The 18,765-nt window shown below is 38.5% G+C and overlaps 1 protein-coding gene across 5 annotated transcripts in view; it reads right to left on the bottom strand.

Moving 5' to 3' along the window:
- The window catches only part of RBMS1 (RNA binding motif single stranded interacting protein 1), a 204,356-nt gene extending 185,877 nt beyond the window's left edge, over nt 1–18,479 (bottom strand). For all 5 annotated transcript variants that reach the window (XM_045845013.1, XM_045845394.1, XM_045845239.1 and 2 more), the window contains exon 1: nt 17,971–18,479. In XM_045845013.1, coding sequence (XP_045700969.1) covers nt 17,971–18,045 — 75 coding nt within the window. In that variant the 5' untranslated portion in view covers nt 18,046–18,479. The remainder of the gene's footprint in view (nt 1–17,970) is intronic.
- Between the last annotated feature and the right edge of the window lie 286 nt (nt 18,480–18,765).

The raw sequence follows: 18,765 nt of genomic DNA, 5'->3' as shown, positions 1-18,765 counted from the left end.
AAATGCTTTGCTGACGTTGAAGAGGTGAAACAGAAAACATCAGGAGCACTAAAAGGCATCAAAATCGAGGAGATCAAAAACTGTTTTGAGCAGTGGGAAAAATGTCTCAATAGGTGTATTGCATCAAAAATAGAGTAAAGGTGACTGACGTTTAAACATATTATAATAAGTACACAATTTGTATAAATAAGTTTCATTTTGGGGGGCCCCCTTTGTATATAATATATATATATATATATATGCAACAAAGCTAAGAAAATAAAAAATATAAAACAAACCCACTAAAATCAAAGTCTTAAAAATATATATGCCTTTAATATATCATAGTATTTTTGTCTAGCTGTGTGCATTAGATTTCCTATCTTCATTCTTTATAACCAACTGCTTATGTACAAAAGCAGCTAGTATGATAATGGAGGATCAAATATCCAGAAAAGTTACATCATAGAAATAAATGTTTTTAATTGAAGTGGACTTTTTAATGATGAGAAACCTGGACACAATGATCTATTTTTAAATATTTACAACCCTGTCTAAATAAATATAACTACATTTGTAAAGCATATAATTGTATAACATAAAAGGGTTCCTGTATCTTTTCCTTTGCTTTTACTAGCCAAGCCTTAAGACCTGCTTCATCTTAGTTGCTTTTGATTTCTTTTCACTTTACATTTTGGTCACCAGTATTTGCATTGTTCCTATATATGGAGATTAGCAATCTGAAAATCTGAAAATGCAAGATTTCTTACTTCAAAAGGACTTCATACAAAAATCAAATCAGGGAGCATATATTTACTTAATATATTCTCTACAGCTGCACTGTCCAATAGGACAGCCACTGGCCACATGTAGCTAAAAATTTTAAATTCAGTTGCCCAGTTGCACTGGACAAATTTCAAGTGTTTAATAGCCCCCTGGGGCTGGTGGCCACCACATCAGACCAAGGATATAAAACATTTGCATCACCTCAGAAAGTTCTACTGGACAGAGTTGCACTATAGTATTGCTTTAAAGACCAAGCTTCCCAAATTTACTTGAAATGAAGTGCTTTTAGGTTACTTTATGTCACCTCCAAGTACTTAATGTCAACACTTGATTGGTTATTCTCAGTATCTATGTATTACATAAAAGGGGTTGCAACTCCAGTACCACCCAATTTTCTTAGAAAGTTATCTACTATCAATAACAACAGGTCTGGCAAAATCCTTTGCATATAGTAGGCATTCATTATATACTAATTAATTCATTCAAGTAATAATGCAGAATTTTTAAAAGGCAGTAAGTAGCATTGTTAATTAAAAGAAACAAAATTATCCATTAAGAAAAGTAGTAAGCAGCTGTGCATTTATTCAACCAATATTTACTGATGCCCATACTTTTGTTTCACTGTCTACCTTCTTTCTCCATCCTATTCTGTGCCCTGGGAGGCTGACCCATAATGCCTTGCATCAAAGGGATCCTCCTCCCTCCAAATTCCTACAGGTTCCAGCTGGAGGCACTGGCAGGACATCCCAAGGTAAGAGGAAAGTCAGGGATGTCTGCTCAGCATGGGTTGGCCTTGCGCCTCAGATGAAGGTCATGGCTCCTCTCAGGCAGGCAGCCGTCTTCACAAAGCAGGTTACACCCTTGTAGGCTCTTGACACTGTTCCCACCCCTGGCTCTAGACCCTGCTCAGTGAAGGTGCCCACCTTCTGCTGGCCTCAGAGTGTTGTTATCCCTTTTTTGTCTCCTTAAAACCTGCCAACACTCTCGCAAATATTCTTGTTTATTAAACATTCCCTAAATACCAAGTTTAAGTATCCCATATGTTTTCTGTCTGAACCCTGACTTATCCTTTCAGATACAGTTCTGGGCCCTTAAAGACCTCCAGCTAATCTGAAGAAACATAGTTCTTAGAAATACAGCCCTTTTAAAAATAAAGTTAATTGCTCTTCAGTATTAATGCCCCAACCAGATGATATTCAAAAAGTTATGCTAACAGAGTAGAAACGTTCATTTTAATGGGCATCCCATTTCCATGTGCATTATGTTCACTGTATTTAACTTAAATTGGTCACTGAAAATTTTGTTTTTGTACTACATAAAAGGCTTATATGACAATGACAAACTAGCCCAAGAATACTAATAGCCTGCTAGGCATGAACTAGGAGTCTAAACGTAAAGCCAGAGAGTGAGAGAATTATTTAGGTAATTTAGCCCATTTTTATCCTAATCATGTGTATATTTTAAGAAGCACTTTATTCCTCAAAAATTCTGGCTTCATATTTCTGTTTATCATGTTAGAAAACAAAAGATATGAATATGAATCCAATTTAACACACATTTGTTAAGTACCTACTATGTGCAAAAGAATACAATGGGCATGAAAATGAACAAAATACATTTCTAAGAATCTTACATTCTTATAAAGGAGACCATAAGTATACAAATTAATGTTATCAAAATACTACATTAAATTGTTACTAAACATACATATAACTGCATGCATGCTTTTTTTCTGCTATCTTCTGACTTTTTCAGTCTTTTCCCCCAACAGGTTAAGTTATATTAGATTATAATGTAAATTTATTATACAGTATGGTCAGGGGTGTCCAACTTTTTTGGTTGAACCTTTTGGTCCAACTCTTCTCAGTGCCACACTGGAAGAAAGAAGAGTTGTCTCGGGCCACACATTAAATACACTGCAACACATAATCACAAAAAAAATCTTAAGTTTTAAGTAAATTTACAATTTTGTGTTGGGCTGCATTCACAGTCATCCTGGGCTGCATGTGGCCCGTGGGCCACAGGTTGGACACCCCTGGATGAAATGACACAGAAGTTTAAATATAATAAGAAAAGGAAAAATCAAATTAGTAAACTCTCATGCCTCCTTTTTTTAAGCATCCTAAAACTGAGGTTTTACAAGCTGCCTAAGAAGGGGCATATAACCAACACAGAATTTGATATATCTCCCTCAATTTGCCTGTGTATTTTCAAAAATGTGGGCAAACTATGCTCAAAATCTTCATAACGTGTTGAGAAAGTTAGATGAAAGGTTCTAAAACCAGAAACTGTAGTTTAGGAAGTAAACTTGGACCAGAAAGACAATTCCCTCTGTTTCTTAGGACAATAATTACTCATGTGCTTATTTAAACCCTAGCTTTCCTTTTAGCTTTTATGTCATTCTGGTTGAATACATACCTTTTTAACTTAAACGAACAACATACATGACTTCTAAGGCATCAAGCAAGCCCACCTTTCACTGTTGAATATTAAGTAAAAGAAATCCAAATACAAGGCTCCTGCTGTGTTTTGGGAAAGTAATTTACACACAAACATTAACAGCGAAAGGTTCTGGTCATCAACTGATGACTATTCAAGATTATTCAAGATTATTCACTGGATCCCACCTAAGAGAACACTCCAGCTCAAGTAATCAATTGCTCTGTAAAAAGGTACCTTAAAACATCTAAAAAGAACGCCACTCCCCAGTCTTTATCCATACCACCACACGGGAAACACTGACTATGACACTTGTCAACTAATAATGGGCCACAAACAACTTGGTTTCCTTACAGATAACATAGCCGCCCTAACACTTTCAGTCACCCACAGCCCTTTCTGTCATTTCCTTCTGTGCAGCCCACCACTTCCAAAGTTCACAGTTACGGTTACACACAGTCACAGGAGTAAAAACTAAAGGGCCGAACCAATCAGTGCAAAGGATTCTTCAAACAGTGAGAAAAACAAACAAACAAACAAAGCTAGCTACAATTGCATCTTTACTCCATCACACATTCCTAAGAAGTTGGGTATAAATCAAATGTAACAAAATAAACTACCGTATTTTTCAGACTATAAGACACACCTCCATTTGGAAGGAATAATGGTTGTTAATGCTGCTGTCGAGTTCTGTTTATGTTTACATTGGTGAAATGTTATCTTATTTATGTTATTAAATGTTTAACCACATTTTTTGCTTCAAGGTTTTTTCCCCTATTTTCCTCCTCTAAAACCTAGGTGAGTCTTATGGTCTGAAAAATTCGGTAATTCTTTCCAACTGGCTTAAGAAATTATTTCACAAACTGTTTTTCTTAATATCTAATTAATCTTCAATAAGCCACGGTTCCCGATGACTTAACTTTAAATTATACTTTCTCTCAAAGTCTTAGGGACATGTAATAACCTTCAAAACATGTAAATGAACTAAGGAGGCATTTTCACGGGTGAATCTCTTTGTAAAGTGTGGAAAAATTATTCTCTTTAATTTGCTTAATATATCCCAATTTCTCCTGTATTTGATTTTCACAGTGCATAGCACTTAGCCAGGTATGGTATTTTCAGTGCACCTAATGAGTATATGATCCAAACAACATCAGAGAAAAGCTATGTCCAAGTGACACGTGGGCTCTTGATGCCACATACTGCGCATCTTGTTTTTCCAAGGCTCTCCACATAATAACCGACTAAAACAGGTCCTGAAGTGTGATCATAGGAAGAGTACCAAAGGCTGTCAACTATGTTCAAATGTCTCATGAAAAAACGAGACACTAGAGACAAGTGTGGAGTGCCTGGCATTAGGAGGAAGGTGGTTCTCATCAGAGTGGTGAATGAGGGGGTGGCTTCAACAAATAAAAAAGGGCTTTAGTCGGAGACTCTCTGGATTAGGGTGGGGAGGTGACCAAACAGGTTACAGCAGATGGCGATGGCAGGATGAAGAAAGTTAGCATGGATGAAGCTGTCTGGAGTCCAGCCTGATGGCGGGGGGAAGCTCCAGGCATGCTAAAAAAGTGACAGGGTTTTGGCCCCAGACCCAGGGCTATAAAAAAAAAAGACCCTTAAGAATGCGGTAAAGGAAGAATCTAGAAGAAGAACAAGGCCGTGAACAGGCTAGAAGCCATGGAGGATGAGCTGGGCCCCACTGCAGGTTCCCCAAAATCTGCAAAGTTAGAAACATTAGAACAAGCAGAATCAGCTCTGAACACAGTTCTAGAAAAGCAGAAGTAGCCACACTCATGGAAGTAACTGCAGATGTCTGGCCAGCTCTACCTGCTGGGGTGACCTGAAACAGAGTGACCACTGCTGATTCCTTCACAGACACCAGCTGGCCCCTGTTACGCACCAGTCCAACTTCGTGATAAATTTCCTGGAATGACTGCTGAAGCTGTATGTGGCCTCCCTTCTCCTTTCTCCCTTTGCAGGTCACTGTATTGAGTAATTATGTGAGGTCAGGCCTCCACCCTCCCGATCTCTGGCCCTCCTGCCACTCCCCCCAAATCTCTGTCTCTTTGGAGCTCTACTTTCTTTTCTTCACTTTGGGTAGCTTTCCACATCTGTAAACTGAGTAGCTTGAACCAGATTATCTTAAAGTTCCTTCCAGTTCTAACATTCTGTGATTCTTGGATGTTGTAAATTCCCAGAATCCTAAAATTTAGGCTTGAAAGAACTTCAGAAGTTGTCTATTCAACCTCCTACTCAGCCTAAGCTAACCTAGCCAGAACTAATAAGCTTTGAAAGTTCTATGTAGTTGTTTTTGGCTAGCTGAATATGGCAACAATCAAAGCCTCAAAACCTTAAAGCATGAAATATATCTCTATGATTTTCAGAACACCTAAGGAAAAGTTTGAAGAAGCTGAAGCCCACAGAGCTGCATGTTCTTTTGCTTCAAAGTCTGTATCTAAGCACCATTCCCAGTCTTCATTTCACAACATTCAGGGCACATTGAAAAAAATCACCAGGGGCATCAGAAAATTCTCCAAATATAACTAATTTTTAATTTATTATTATGTTTATAACTATGTAATACAGGGTGATGAGAAGTCACAGCATCAAATAAACAAAGCCTCAAAAGGAGAATAGAGAGTACAAAAGAAGAATCAGCCATATTTTGGGATGCATTTAAAAAAAAAACGAAAAGAATGCCATCCGTTCTTAAATAGTAAGTTTCATTTGGTAAGCTACTTTTCAAAATTAATTTTGATTTCTGATAATAAATATAGTGTTTTTCTCTCCTCAAAAGAATTTTCTTAACAGAATCTATGCCAATTATCATACTACAGATCTTGAAGCAACTATTGGATGTATTTAAGAAATAAGCACTTAAAACAATTTTCCATGTTTTTAAAAAATTTTTTAAACTAGAGTTACCTCTTTTTTTCAAGATTTTATTTATTTATTTTTAGAGGGAAAGGGAGGGAGGAAGAGAGAGAAACATCAATGTGTGGTTGCCTCTTGGCGTGGCTCCCACTGTGGACCTGGCCCACAACCCAGGCATGTGCCCTGACTGGGAATCGAACCTGCGACCCTTTGGTTTGCAGCCCACACTCGATCCACTGAGCTACAACAGTCAGGGCAATTTTCCATGTTTTGCTATGAATTACTTAAAAGTGGTAAGTTCATCAATAAATAAGAAGAGATATACTTACAGTTTGGATGATATCGATTCTCCCAAAATTGATATATAGATTTAATGCCATTCCAATAATAACTGTATCAGTTTTATGGAAATTGACAAAATGATTCTAAGATTTATATATAACTACAAAGGATCAAGAATAGTTCAGATCACTTTGAGAAATATACATTTAAAATTCAGACCTTGTAGTACTGACACAAAGATACATATGGAACAAAACCAAGAGTCCAGGGAAAGAAAAACATACATGTTGTCACCTGATTTACAACAAAGGCAACACTGAAATTCAAAGGAGAAAATGAAAATGTCTTTATAATAAGTGGTGCTGGATCAATTAGATATTCATATGGAGGGGAAAAAAACAACAACAAACTTGACCCCATCCACACCAAGCACAAAAATTAATTAGAAATGCACTGCAGACCTGAACATGAAAGGTAAAATATATCTTCTAGGAGAAAATATAGGAATATATCTTCATGACCTCATAGTAAGCAAAGACTTCTTAAACACACACAAAAAGCAATAATCATACAAGATTGGTAAATTGGATTTCATTAAAATTAAGAATTTCTGTTCATTAAGACACTAATCAGATAGTGAAAGGAAAAATTGGAAATTAGGAGAAGATATTCTGAATCATATATCTGATGAAGAATTTATATCCAGACTATATTTTAAAACCTATAAACCAATAAAAAGAAAAATTCAATATAAAAAGTGAGCAAAAGGTTAAGTTGTAAGTTATGTGAATTACAGGCAATATATCTGTTATTTTTAAAAAGTGAGCAAAAAACTTGAAAGGCACGTCACAAAAGAGGATAGCCATTTGGCCAATAAATGAAATACATGAAATACATGAAAAAGTGCTCAACATCATTAATCATCAGGAAAATATAAATTAAAATCATAACGAGATACCACCTACCAGATGGACTAAACTTAGAAGGACTGACAAAAGTGATTTGTACAGCAATTAGATTTCTCATGCTTTGCCTGGTGATATCTGGCAGTATCATCCAAAGCTGAACATAAGACATATCAATACCAATTCCAAAACCTACCAGTTCCTCCCTTACGAGTCAGTGCACATGTTAACCAAATGATATGCACACAAATAATTATAGCAACTGGCCAAAAATAATCCAAGTACCCATTAATAGTAGGGCAGAGAAATTAATCATGGTCTATTCCGTGACAGAATACTACAAAGCATCAAAAAAAGAACAAACATCTGCTCCACATAACAACACAGATGAATCAAACCAAACCGATGCACTGAAGAGGCCAGACACAAAAGGATACTATAGGATTTCATTTTTATGAGCAACAAGAATAGGCAAAACCAATCTACAAAGATGGAAGACGAATGGTTATTTTCAGGGAGCACAAACTGGGAAGGAGCACCACGGTGTTTGCTGGTGCTGGAAATGCTACAGTAACCTGGGTGGCCATTACATGAGAACATCCATTCATTTAAAATTTGTGCACTGTACTATGCATGTATGTTCTACCCCCCAAAAAATTTTTAACAAAGTAAAACAAGTAAAAACAAGTAAACAAGTAAACAAGTTTACTTGTTTTACAAGTTTTTTACTTGAAACAAGTAAAAAAATTTACTCCATTGTGCTCCATGATGGTACAAATCATGTCTTATTCACATATTTGCACTTTCCAAGGCCTAATACGATGCCTGCTCTGTGTTTGTTGAATTTCATTAAATTGGACAGGTAGTTCCAACTACACGATCTTAACTCGGTGATTTTAGTACAATATGCCTGAGTTATCAGTAGTAGAACTGTGACCCTGGCCTTGCTTCCTGCAGACTCCTTTTAAATTCCCAATGCATTCGTATTTAAAATATCTGGCGGGGGCGGTTCCTAAAAAGGGAGATAGGATATTTGCATACTGGAAAACATCCCCATTTCCATTTACAGGGTTTAAACAAGATTTAAATCAAAAAGGCAAAGAAAAAGGAAACAAAGAAAGGTGCTGTGGTGGCGCCCTAGAAAGCAGATGTTCATTAGGGCCCAGACACAGATTACTATCACAATGCACTTATCTGAACATGCTCTCATCAGACCTCAGAGTCAAATCAAATTTTGAAGGCTCAAAGGATGTGCACTGAAGAACATCCTGTGCTGCTGAAACACAAATCTAAATTTCGTGATAGAGACAGAGGGGTGGGTAGTAAAGAACACGAGACAGCACCCACCATCATTTTACACCCTATTTATATATGAAGACAAAATCAGTTTTTAAAAAAGTCAAAATTAACACTTAAGATTTTTGCTATTAAAATTAAAATCTGAGGAACTATTTCCAAGAAATATCTTTTTTGGTCTTTTACAAATTAAGAAAACACAACACTTTGATTATTTTTAGATAAAGAATAGTTTTGTGAAATATTTAAGCATGGGTGAAGAAAAATTGTAAACATCTTACCATTTCACTGTCATAGTTATATTCCAGTCTCATTAGCATATACATTTATCATCAAAATACCTTCTATTACGCCAATCATGTTCTCTTTTGTTCGAAGTATTACATCATGTCTGCACTTCTTTAACATTTCTTTAACATGCATGAACATTAACAGATAAAATTTTATTTTAAATTTCCATATAATATTGAATAAAGAATCAGAAAGAAAATCAAATTCAAAGAGGCAATTGTAGCTGGGAAATTTTTAATCATAATCTGTAGCATTAGGAGGTAGTAAAGATTTCTTTAGCAAAATTAAGCCAGGCACACTTGGTCCCTGATTCAGACAAATACAGTGCAAGTGCTTATACATGGCATCACCCTGGTAGATCCACACAGGGCACATGCTCTTGCAAAGTCAATCCAGAGTGGCATGATTCTCAGTGTGCAGGATAAAAGTTGCAAGTCCGAGTGGGGGAGCAGGGAGAAGAAGGCAGGAGTGAGGGGAAAGGAAACGCAGATTGGGACTGCCCAATCTCAAGGACTCTATCCCCACCCGCTCCCACTTTGCAGGTCCCTCTATGTGAAATATAGGAAATGAGTTTTTAAGTTCTGAATAACTGACAAGTGAACTTTTGGGAATACAACCTGTTGGAAACACAACCCACTTGTAAAGTAAGCTAAATCCAATCATCAAACAAATCACAAAAAGCCCCAGAAAAATACCATGGGCGCTGCTTTTGCTCCAGCAGTTTCTCTGATAGCCAAATCTTTCTGTGTTGTTGTTGCTGTTGTTTAATGGAAGTATGCAAGTGATCAAGTGGAATGAAATCTACAAAGAGACTGATTTAGGAACCTTTTAAAAAAGACTTCCATTTTTAAAACAATGAAATTAATCAAAGCTGTGCTTTGTGGGAGGTAGCCAGGCTCTGAGGAGTATGAGGAGTATGGCAGTTAATGACTAAAAAATAAAAACTGGCAAATTTTTCTTTTTATAAATGTTTGCATTTGTCAAAAGCCTATTGGTGAAAAATCCAAACTGCTGTTGAGAAGACAAGGTAAAGCTGATAGAATTACACATTTCTAATGAGATTTACTTTTCCTTCTAAACAAAAACTTACGAGACTTTATTTTTTAAACTGTGAAAATATTTCATTGTCGCCCTGGCTGGTGTAGCTCAGTGGATTGAGCTTGGGCTGTGAACCAAAGTGTCGCAGGTTCGGTTCCCAGTCAGGGCACATGCCTGGGTTGCAGGCCATGGCCCCCAGCAACCGCACATTGATGTTTCTCTCTCTCTCTCTTTCTCCCTCCCTTCCCTCTCTAAAAAATAAATAAATAAAATCTTAAAAAAAAAGAAAATATTTCATTGTGATTTTACAGATAAGAAAGTGTTTAGAGGTTCCCCAATAGCAGAAATATAATTCCAGTGGCAACTCTCAATTCAACAGGTTTCAAAAGTATGGAACAGGGAACAAAATAAAGCATCACTTGAAGAGTTGAGTATAAGATTAATATAAATTTATTATCTAAAATTCATTTTGGCAACTTTGATTCCCTCCCCCCAGAAATTTAAGAGTACACTAAGCCACAATATATCCAATTCTGCCTATTCTAATCATTGCACTTTTCAACTTACCAAAACACCCAGATTGGTATCATGTAAAATGGGGGCACACGTACTTGCAGAGCTGGGAAGATGATGCATGTTTCCTTCAAGATCAGTAAAAAATACTTTGGACATCTAAGACACGGTCTGGTTTTACAACACAAAACCTTCCCCTGAAGCCACTCTATCTGGGCCCTGACAGCCCGAGAACACGTGTTTCCATGAGCAGCCAGAGGGATGGGTTCCAGGTCCCACACAGAGGCCAAACAGGACAACCTGACTCCTAAAGCACCGCGCTCCCTTTGCAGAGGTGAGTAACAGTTTATTTTAAAAGAATTAAAGCGAGATAATGACCAAATAAAGGGAACAAATAACTATATCCACAAAAGATCAGAAATAATACAAGGTTGTGATTTTCTGATGAAACACCAGCTCACTTACATGCCTTGTTAATGTGTAGAATGCAGGAACACAGTGATCTCAGTAGCAGCATAACAAAACTCCAAACTTAGTTTTCCCCCTTTGCCATGAGGAAGGCTAACAAATTAAAAGAAATAAACATCACTTCAAATGGTTTAAAACTACAAAAGTAACATTTCTGTATAAGCATTATGTCATCATTTAAGGATTATAGTTTCAGACTTTTTCACAACCCTAATAGGTTGGCTGTGCACATATATAACCATAAAACTGGAAAAATAATAATGTAAAATAAGTTAATTGAATATGAAAATCTGAAGGGAAGGAGTTCACAGAAAGCACTAAAAATGTTATTTCTTTAAAAGTCTAAGTACTCATAAGAGGATTACAAAGCAGAAAAAATTCCAAACATTGTGGATTATCAACTTTAAAAAGTTTCATTCATTAATCTAAAGCCCAACTTCTTTCTAAAATTTTCAGGTTTATGGTAGTTTTAATTAGCTAGCACTTTACTTTTTTCTCACAAAACACATGGTGCTGTTTTTAATCCCACATATAGACTTTAGTGCTTTCTCTGTCACTCAGACCCTTAGGTGTACCATTTTTGTATATATCCTTTGCTTATTTTTGTATTTTGTCTATTCTGTATTCCCTGATAGTTGGTGAGATGCTGAAGAGCAGGGATCAGATACTGCATTCCCTAACCTTTCCCAATGTCAAGTGCAGAGAATGGTGCTCTGGGGTCACTCAGAAAATACACAGTCGATTAGTACTTTAGCCCTCCATGAGCCTCTGCAATTTTCCAACAAGCTACCAGCTTAAAACTTAACCTAATTCCAGAATACAGATGTTACAGCCAACATAGGAAATCATCCACCAGACACTGAACTGTGTGCTAACAGTACCAGATTTATAAGCAAGTTAACTGTTCATATGAGCTTCTAAACTGTTTTAGAATCCAGGTTTTCACATTCATCGTCCAGAAGACTGCTCTCCATCCTCTAAAATGACAAATGCATTCACTTAACAACTAGCCAAACGACAATGTATGGAGAAGGGCAATGTTCAGTTTTTATGCATTTTCTCCCTTAAAATATCTAGGAGGTTGATTTTTGCCCTCCCCTTTTTGTGTCTTTCTCTCAAGTTCTGTGACACACTTATTTTCCAGTGCTTGTTTGAAAAATTAAAATACTCATATACTTCTGTTAAGGAGACTAGATGCACTAAGCAAAAATTAGGAATTCAGTTCTTGGAGGCATGTTCAGTCTGTTCTTGTCTTAGCTGTCAGCATCTCCTTTACACTTTTCCCCTTGTATGGACCTGATTAAGAAATGTTTAGTTTCTGTTGTGGAACTGCATGTGTACTCCAATCTGCATGTGTGTTTGCACATGCGCTTCTAAGAAGACATTTTGCTGAGTATCATCTGACCAAACTACTGGTAAACGTCTGCTGTCATACAAGTGTAGTCTCTTAGGAAGCACAGCCAAGTTCCACCAGACTTTGCTATTTGTTTATTAAAATGAACAGCACAATCCATTCTGCATAAAATCCCCAAGCCCAATGTTCAATGCTGAACGCTCTATGGTTTGATTTTATACTGAATATTAGAGCACTGCATTTAAATCACTGACATATCATTATTACATTTTCTTTAGAATAAGCTACGTTACTGAATAAGACACTTCCACTTAAGAGCAACTTAACATGTCCCCGCTCATTCCTATGACATCCCAGTGAATGCGATAAAAAGCTAGATGGCTGAATGTCATGTTCAGGGTTATGCGACAGTCAGAAACTGAGAGATACCTATAACTCTGAACACCTCAGTGACAGTTTGTATTTTATTTATTATCCACTAAATAAATGTTTTTTTGTTCTTTTTCCTTTTTTTTCCTTACCAATTCTGAAATACCCTGGAAAAAAGGAGGATTTTCTTAAAAATTAAGCAGGAAAAGTTTGGATTGTGTTGGTTGGGGCCAGTGAGAGAAGGTAAAGACAGGCTGAGTCACCAATTCATCATAACATTTCCTCCCCTCAATCGAACACTATGAGATTTCTTCTCCAACACCTTATTTTTTAATAAAAATTGCACAGAGAGGCACTTTTGATTCCATAAATGAAGCACTGACCAACTGATATGTGATTCATTTTAGGGATCTTACTCCATTCAAAAAACATTTGAAAGTTTGTATTATAGAACAAATAAATCAAATCATAAATCTATATTAAGATTTCATTAGAAAATTAGGCTGGATTATTATGTTTGTAGATTTTGGTCTATGATTTTCTTGCTGGTCCAGAAAAATTTGCAGGTATTTATTCTTAATAGGAATAGTCACCAACAAGCATTTATTTAGCACCTACTATTCTGCGAATCAAGCAAGAAACTAGGGGAGTGTTGATATCCTTTGAAGAGTGGCTAACAGTGGAACAGCAAGTTCATACTTGGGGAAAGAAAACTTTTGTGAACTGAGCATCCACTAAAAAACAAACTAAACAAGAAACTCCTCATCTTTAAAAAGTATGAACAATATTGAGTGTCCCTATCATTTCTGCTAAACCCTTACCCTTTCATTCTAGAGTTTCCTTGCATGAATTTTACTGACTAAGCAGATAGAGGAAAAATTTTTTTCTTTTCTGGCAACTCCCTCCTGAGTAAAAAGAAAAGGAAAAAAGATCCCTTTGTTTTTAGCTATAAGACCCATAACTTAAAATTTCTGTACTCATTAAGTATGCTGGGGTAATTTTATAGTTTCAATACACCAGTAAGCAAAATACAAAGTCTGAGCAGCAAATCAGTAATGTTAAAATTTTTTTTCTTAAAAGTGTATTACATGAAAGTCACCCATATCTGAATTTAATTCAAAGCCACGACTGTCAAACCAAACCTGTAAGGTAGGTTTACTTATACTGATACTAAATGATTGAATACTTTCCTACTTCTTTTCACTTACCTCTAATTAGTACCTCTTCCTGTTGTCTTCTAGCAGCTTAAAATTTTGCTCCCCAAATATAAAAAAATAATATTCATTATGGAAAATTCCAAAGAAATAGCTATCCAAGGGGACAGGTGCTAAAATACTGCATCATAATGCATCTTCATCTTAACATTTCCATGACCTTCATTCTTCCTACACCACTCCCAGATAGCCACAATACCCCACTCACCCAGGTAAAATGAGCATTCATTGTGCAAAACATTGCATTACTGTATTAATACATTTAAGCAAACTTTATTCACCTCATAAATGTGGTTACTTCTTAATACACAAAATACTCCAAGTCTTAATATCATGCTTCCCTACCTCCAATCCACCTTAAAAGGCTCAGTAGTTCTGTGTATCAAATCCTGACCCCTAATTCCTGGAGAAACAGACTGACGCAATATTCATTTGGCTATAACTAAGTAAAAGTTAAGGATTTCAGCAAAATGTTAATGCACCCAGAAATTCAATTCACGAAAACTGTTTTGTTCTAGTATCTTTCATTAGTAGAATCCCAAAGTATATCACTCATTATTTTCCAGATTTTGAATCTCAGTTCAGGTATGTTCCTTGGCATACACTTACACAAAAATAGCTTTAAAACAAACTTTTGTTTAGAAACAAGCATTTCTTTAGTATAGAAAAACAATACTGTGGTATATGTAAAACTTAAAAGTAAAGCTTTCATTATGATATATTTTACAGAAATATGTTGATAATTATAAACAAAGATCACAAACTTGTCAAATTGTTTTCAGCTGGAACAAAAATTAGGTAATCACATAAAGTACATTTTGTACTTCCCTTTCTTCCAAAGAAAGAGTATTTCAATTCTCATAAATATTTGCATACATGCAATGGCCATTAGGTGAGTTGTAGTATATTTGAAATAAACAGACCACAATTGAAGGGTTGCTTCCACAACAAGTGAAATTAATATAGCCATTGTTTGAAACTGTGTAACACATCTTCAGCAAAAAATACACTGAATAATCTCTGTGCAGCTTCAAAGTGGATACCAAATTTAATTTTTCATAATCTAACATAAGTCATTTTATAAAATTCAGAAAATCCTTTAGAACAATGTATGCTTATACACATGAAGCTATATCAAACTACATCTTAGCTTGAATGTGTCAGGTGATAAAGAGAATTTGCTGCGGTAAGGCCAGTCTGACAGAGGTACAAAAAACCCAACAAGCATGTAAAATCAGGTGACTTGAAACCTACGTTGTTCCAAACTAAGGTATTATGAAAATTTCACAATTTCCTTCATTTCCACCCTTGTGCTGCCCTTCCACAGCTCCTCAAGTTTACTTAGTGTTTAATGCAGCTGCATTTATTTCTCTGATAATTTTATCGGAGATCAAAACATACCAATATGGTCACATGCTATAATATAGCTCTGTATATTTTTTGTTGCTAACAAAATATACAAGTGACCAATATGTTTTTATGGGGGAAAAAGTACTAAATACATTTTCTAAAACAGACTCTGATTGAATGATTAATACAAAAAAAATAATTTGGCAAATGTTAGCTTTTACAAAACTATAGTAAGAAAACTCATTTTGAAGAGCCATGTTAATTGGTATCTACTCCTTCTGATGGGAAGAAATCCCATCCGCTTATTCTTCCTCGGCATAAAACAATCACATCCATCTCTTGATCACAAGTTTAAGTCAAAAATTGCTTGTAAATCACCATGTCATTCCTCAGTTTTTGATACTGCTTCCAGACAGAAGTTTCAAAGCAACTCTGACTAGTGAATACATCACTGTACTTTAAACACAATGATGTTTTCTATCCCATACTTCGGGAAGGCGAAAACGCAGGCACACACAGACAAGGACCATCACTGCAGACAACAGATTCTAAGTGACTTTATTAACTCTTTAGGTAGATTAGGCAACACTTGTTTTTCAACTAAAAATCAAAAGAAGTATCTATTTTTAAAAATGACTCACACTACCATGATACCAACAAATACGTAAGGGAGTAAAAAGGCCTATGGGTTCCCAACTGTGCTTGTCTAGAATCTGTAACTAGTCACTTTACATTTTAGGAGATGCCCCTTTTTTGAGATAATCAAGATACTTTACAATAGGGAATTTAGATTTAATTATCAAACTTTAATACCATGTTATATAGGTCAAGTGAGTATGTATGTCCTTCTCCGGAAACAAAGAGATTCAGGGTAATAGGATTTCAGATTTCATAATAGAAACCACAAGATATGTTTTGAGAATGTCATTTACTGTAACACAAATCAATATTAAATGCTTTATGCAGGAAGTACACTTTCAGAAAATGGGCCCTAAAGCTTTCTGGGATCCGACCCTAATTACTAGAGCAGGCTCTTGCCGTTTGTCTCTCTCTTCAATTATTTAAGGGGCAAAAAGAGCCAAATGGCACTGCATTAGCTATATTAAATGCTATGTACTTGGTTTCTAACTTAATGGTACATAAAAATTACTAAGGTGAATGTGCCTGTAGAAACACAGCCTTTTTTCTTCACCTGAGTGTATGTATTTATTATTTATATAGTTAAGTGTTGAATAGGCTGTCCTTTAGCCAGTGCTGCATAATTTAAACAAGTGCATTAAACATATATGATATCTAAAAAGTAGTGCACTGATTACACCTCAAAATTTCTTTGAACTTATATTTACATATAGCTCGCAAAAAGCAGGCATTTCGCTCTGGTCCCTGAAAAACAAATTTTTAAGGACCACACAGACTTGAATAATGGATATCCTTGCTGCTACCATCTCGCTGCTTTCAGGCGACTCAAAGTAAAATAAGAATTGAGGGGAGTGAGAATGAGGCCCTTGAGGGCTAGGAAATGTCTGGTCTCTGTGCTGACAAGTGTCCTTTTTGGACAAATACTATGTTGTAGGTGCATAACATGGACCACACACACTGTAAGCAATAAAAGCTTCTCAAGGATGAATCAGAGATTCTTTGCAGCAGGCCAGAAATGCCGTCTGCCAGCAAGAAGGGCACGATTACAACCTCCCAAATAAAGTTCAGACACTGCATCCATACTTGATTCTTTTGTGATGTAGAGGGGCGCCTGGAATCCTGATAGGAGATGTTGATTGTCGAGCAAGGCTGGTGCAAACTGTCAAAGAAGCTTCCAAAGCAGTGAAAGACTCACTCTTTGTGGACCCCGTGTTTTGTTTTTGTTTTGCTTTCAATGAGTTCAGGGGCATCCAATTCTTGAAAAAATAAGACAGGCCCACTAACCAAGTACCCAGGGACCCTAGAAAGCCAGTCGCAATTTGCATTGCCACATGTCATCAGCTGTGTTACCTAAGAGTATGCCAAGGCCACTTTTGAGAAAGCACCATTGGAAATCGATCTGTGGTAAACACAGAAGGTAGTATTTTTCTAAACTAAAGACAAAGTCACTTCTCTCTCTACACTGAAATCTGCCCATTGTCCCTCCTTCGAAAAAGCTACAGGAACGATTAAAAGAGACATCAATGAACGCTGAGTGAACTTTGGCCACTTTCCTACCCAAAACACCAGCGTAAAAGTAGAAGTCGGTAACCAGGTGAAGTGCCACACCGCATAAAGATCAAGGCGAGGGGCGGGCGCTTAGGGCCCCAGGCAGGCGGGGAGGAAAAGGTCCCGTCCACTCTCCGCCCCCCAGTCCCCAGACACCGCGCGCGCGGGAGGCTGAGGGGCGTCCCCGAAGGGCGGGAGGCTCCAAGCCACTCTAGGGAACCCAAGAGTTACAGCTCGCAGGGCGGGGCCCAGGAGAAGGGGTCGAAAAGCGGCGCCGCCAACGGGTCCTGACGCGGGCCCAGGCGTCGGCATCCGAGCAGCCAACGCTCAGCGAGGGGTTCGGCTCGGGGCGCCGTTCAGCCCCGCGACCCTCCCGCCTCCAGGGCCAGGAAGGGGCAGGCGGCTCTTTCCTGTCTAGTCTCTCCCCCCGCGGCTTTCTGTAACCCGATCTCCGCACTCTGCTCCCCCGGCAGCCGCCGCCCCCGCGCCGCCCGGCTCAGCCCAGGCCGGCGCTATAGTTAGCAACCTTCCAGCAACTCCGTCGGGGTAGGCGGGGGTCGGTCGCGCGCCCCTCCCGGGCCCGAGCCGCGCGCGCCCCCGAGCCCCAACCCCTGCGCTCCTTTACCTTCGCTTGAAGATACTGGGGGTAGTAGTAGGTGGCGTATTGAGGGTACATCTGCTGTTTCCACACTTTGCCCATGAAGCTGGAAGGGAGCCTGCCGGGCAGGGTCGCGGGCACTTTCGGGTTTCCAAGTCTCGATCTCTCCTGCCTCTCCCTTTCCGGCGGCGGTGGCTGCCGCTGCTCCACCTCCCAGTCCGGTCAAGACGTCCTCCTCCTCCTCCTCCTCCTCCTCCTCCTCCCAGGTAGAGAAAAAGACACTGCAGAGCGCAGAGGGCACCCCGGACAGAGCGCTCCCGAGGAGTTGCCTCCTTGGAGCCCTTCTGCTCCCGGGCTGCCAAGGGCTGGCGCGCCAGCAGCTCCGCTCCGGCGAGCAGGCTGAGCGAGGCTGGGAGGTGATCAATACAAGTGGAAAGTGCGGCGGCGACAGCGGCGGTGGCTGCGATCGGTGCCAGTCGGCATCTGGGGTGGGTGCGCCCGACTGGGAGAGGGGAGAGGGGCTGGCGTGCGGAGGCCGTGGGGGGAAGGGCGGACGGAGGCGGGGCTTGGGCGCCGGGAAGCCGGGACCCGCTGGAGGTGAAGGCTGAGTTTTAAACCACTCCTCACCTCCCAGGCTCGCGGTTGGACGCACAGAAACCCGGGGTCTCGGATTGCTTTGTGTCGGGGTGGAGGTGGGTTTTTGGGACTCAGCTTAAGAATTGCAGAGTGGACACCTCGTCTGCTCTCCTGAGTTTTTATCTCCGTAAGGGGGAGAGGAGGTAAGGGGAAAGAGGAGGAAATCTGATTAATCTCTCAATTCCC

Source organism: Phyllostomus hastatus, unplaced genomic scaffold (assembly GCF_019186645.2).
Source record: "Phyllostomus hastatus isolate PE091 unplaced genomic scaffold, TTU_PhHast_1.1 phas_contig_1, whole genome shotgun sequence".
Lineage (NCBI taxonomy): Eukaryota > Metazoa > Chordata > Mammalia > Chiroptera > Phyllostomidae > Phyllostomus > Phyllostomus hastatus.
The sequence above is the reverse complement of the archived record's forward strand: the minus strand, read 5'-3'. Positions and strand labels throughout refer to the sequence as shown.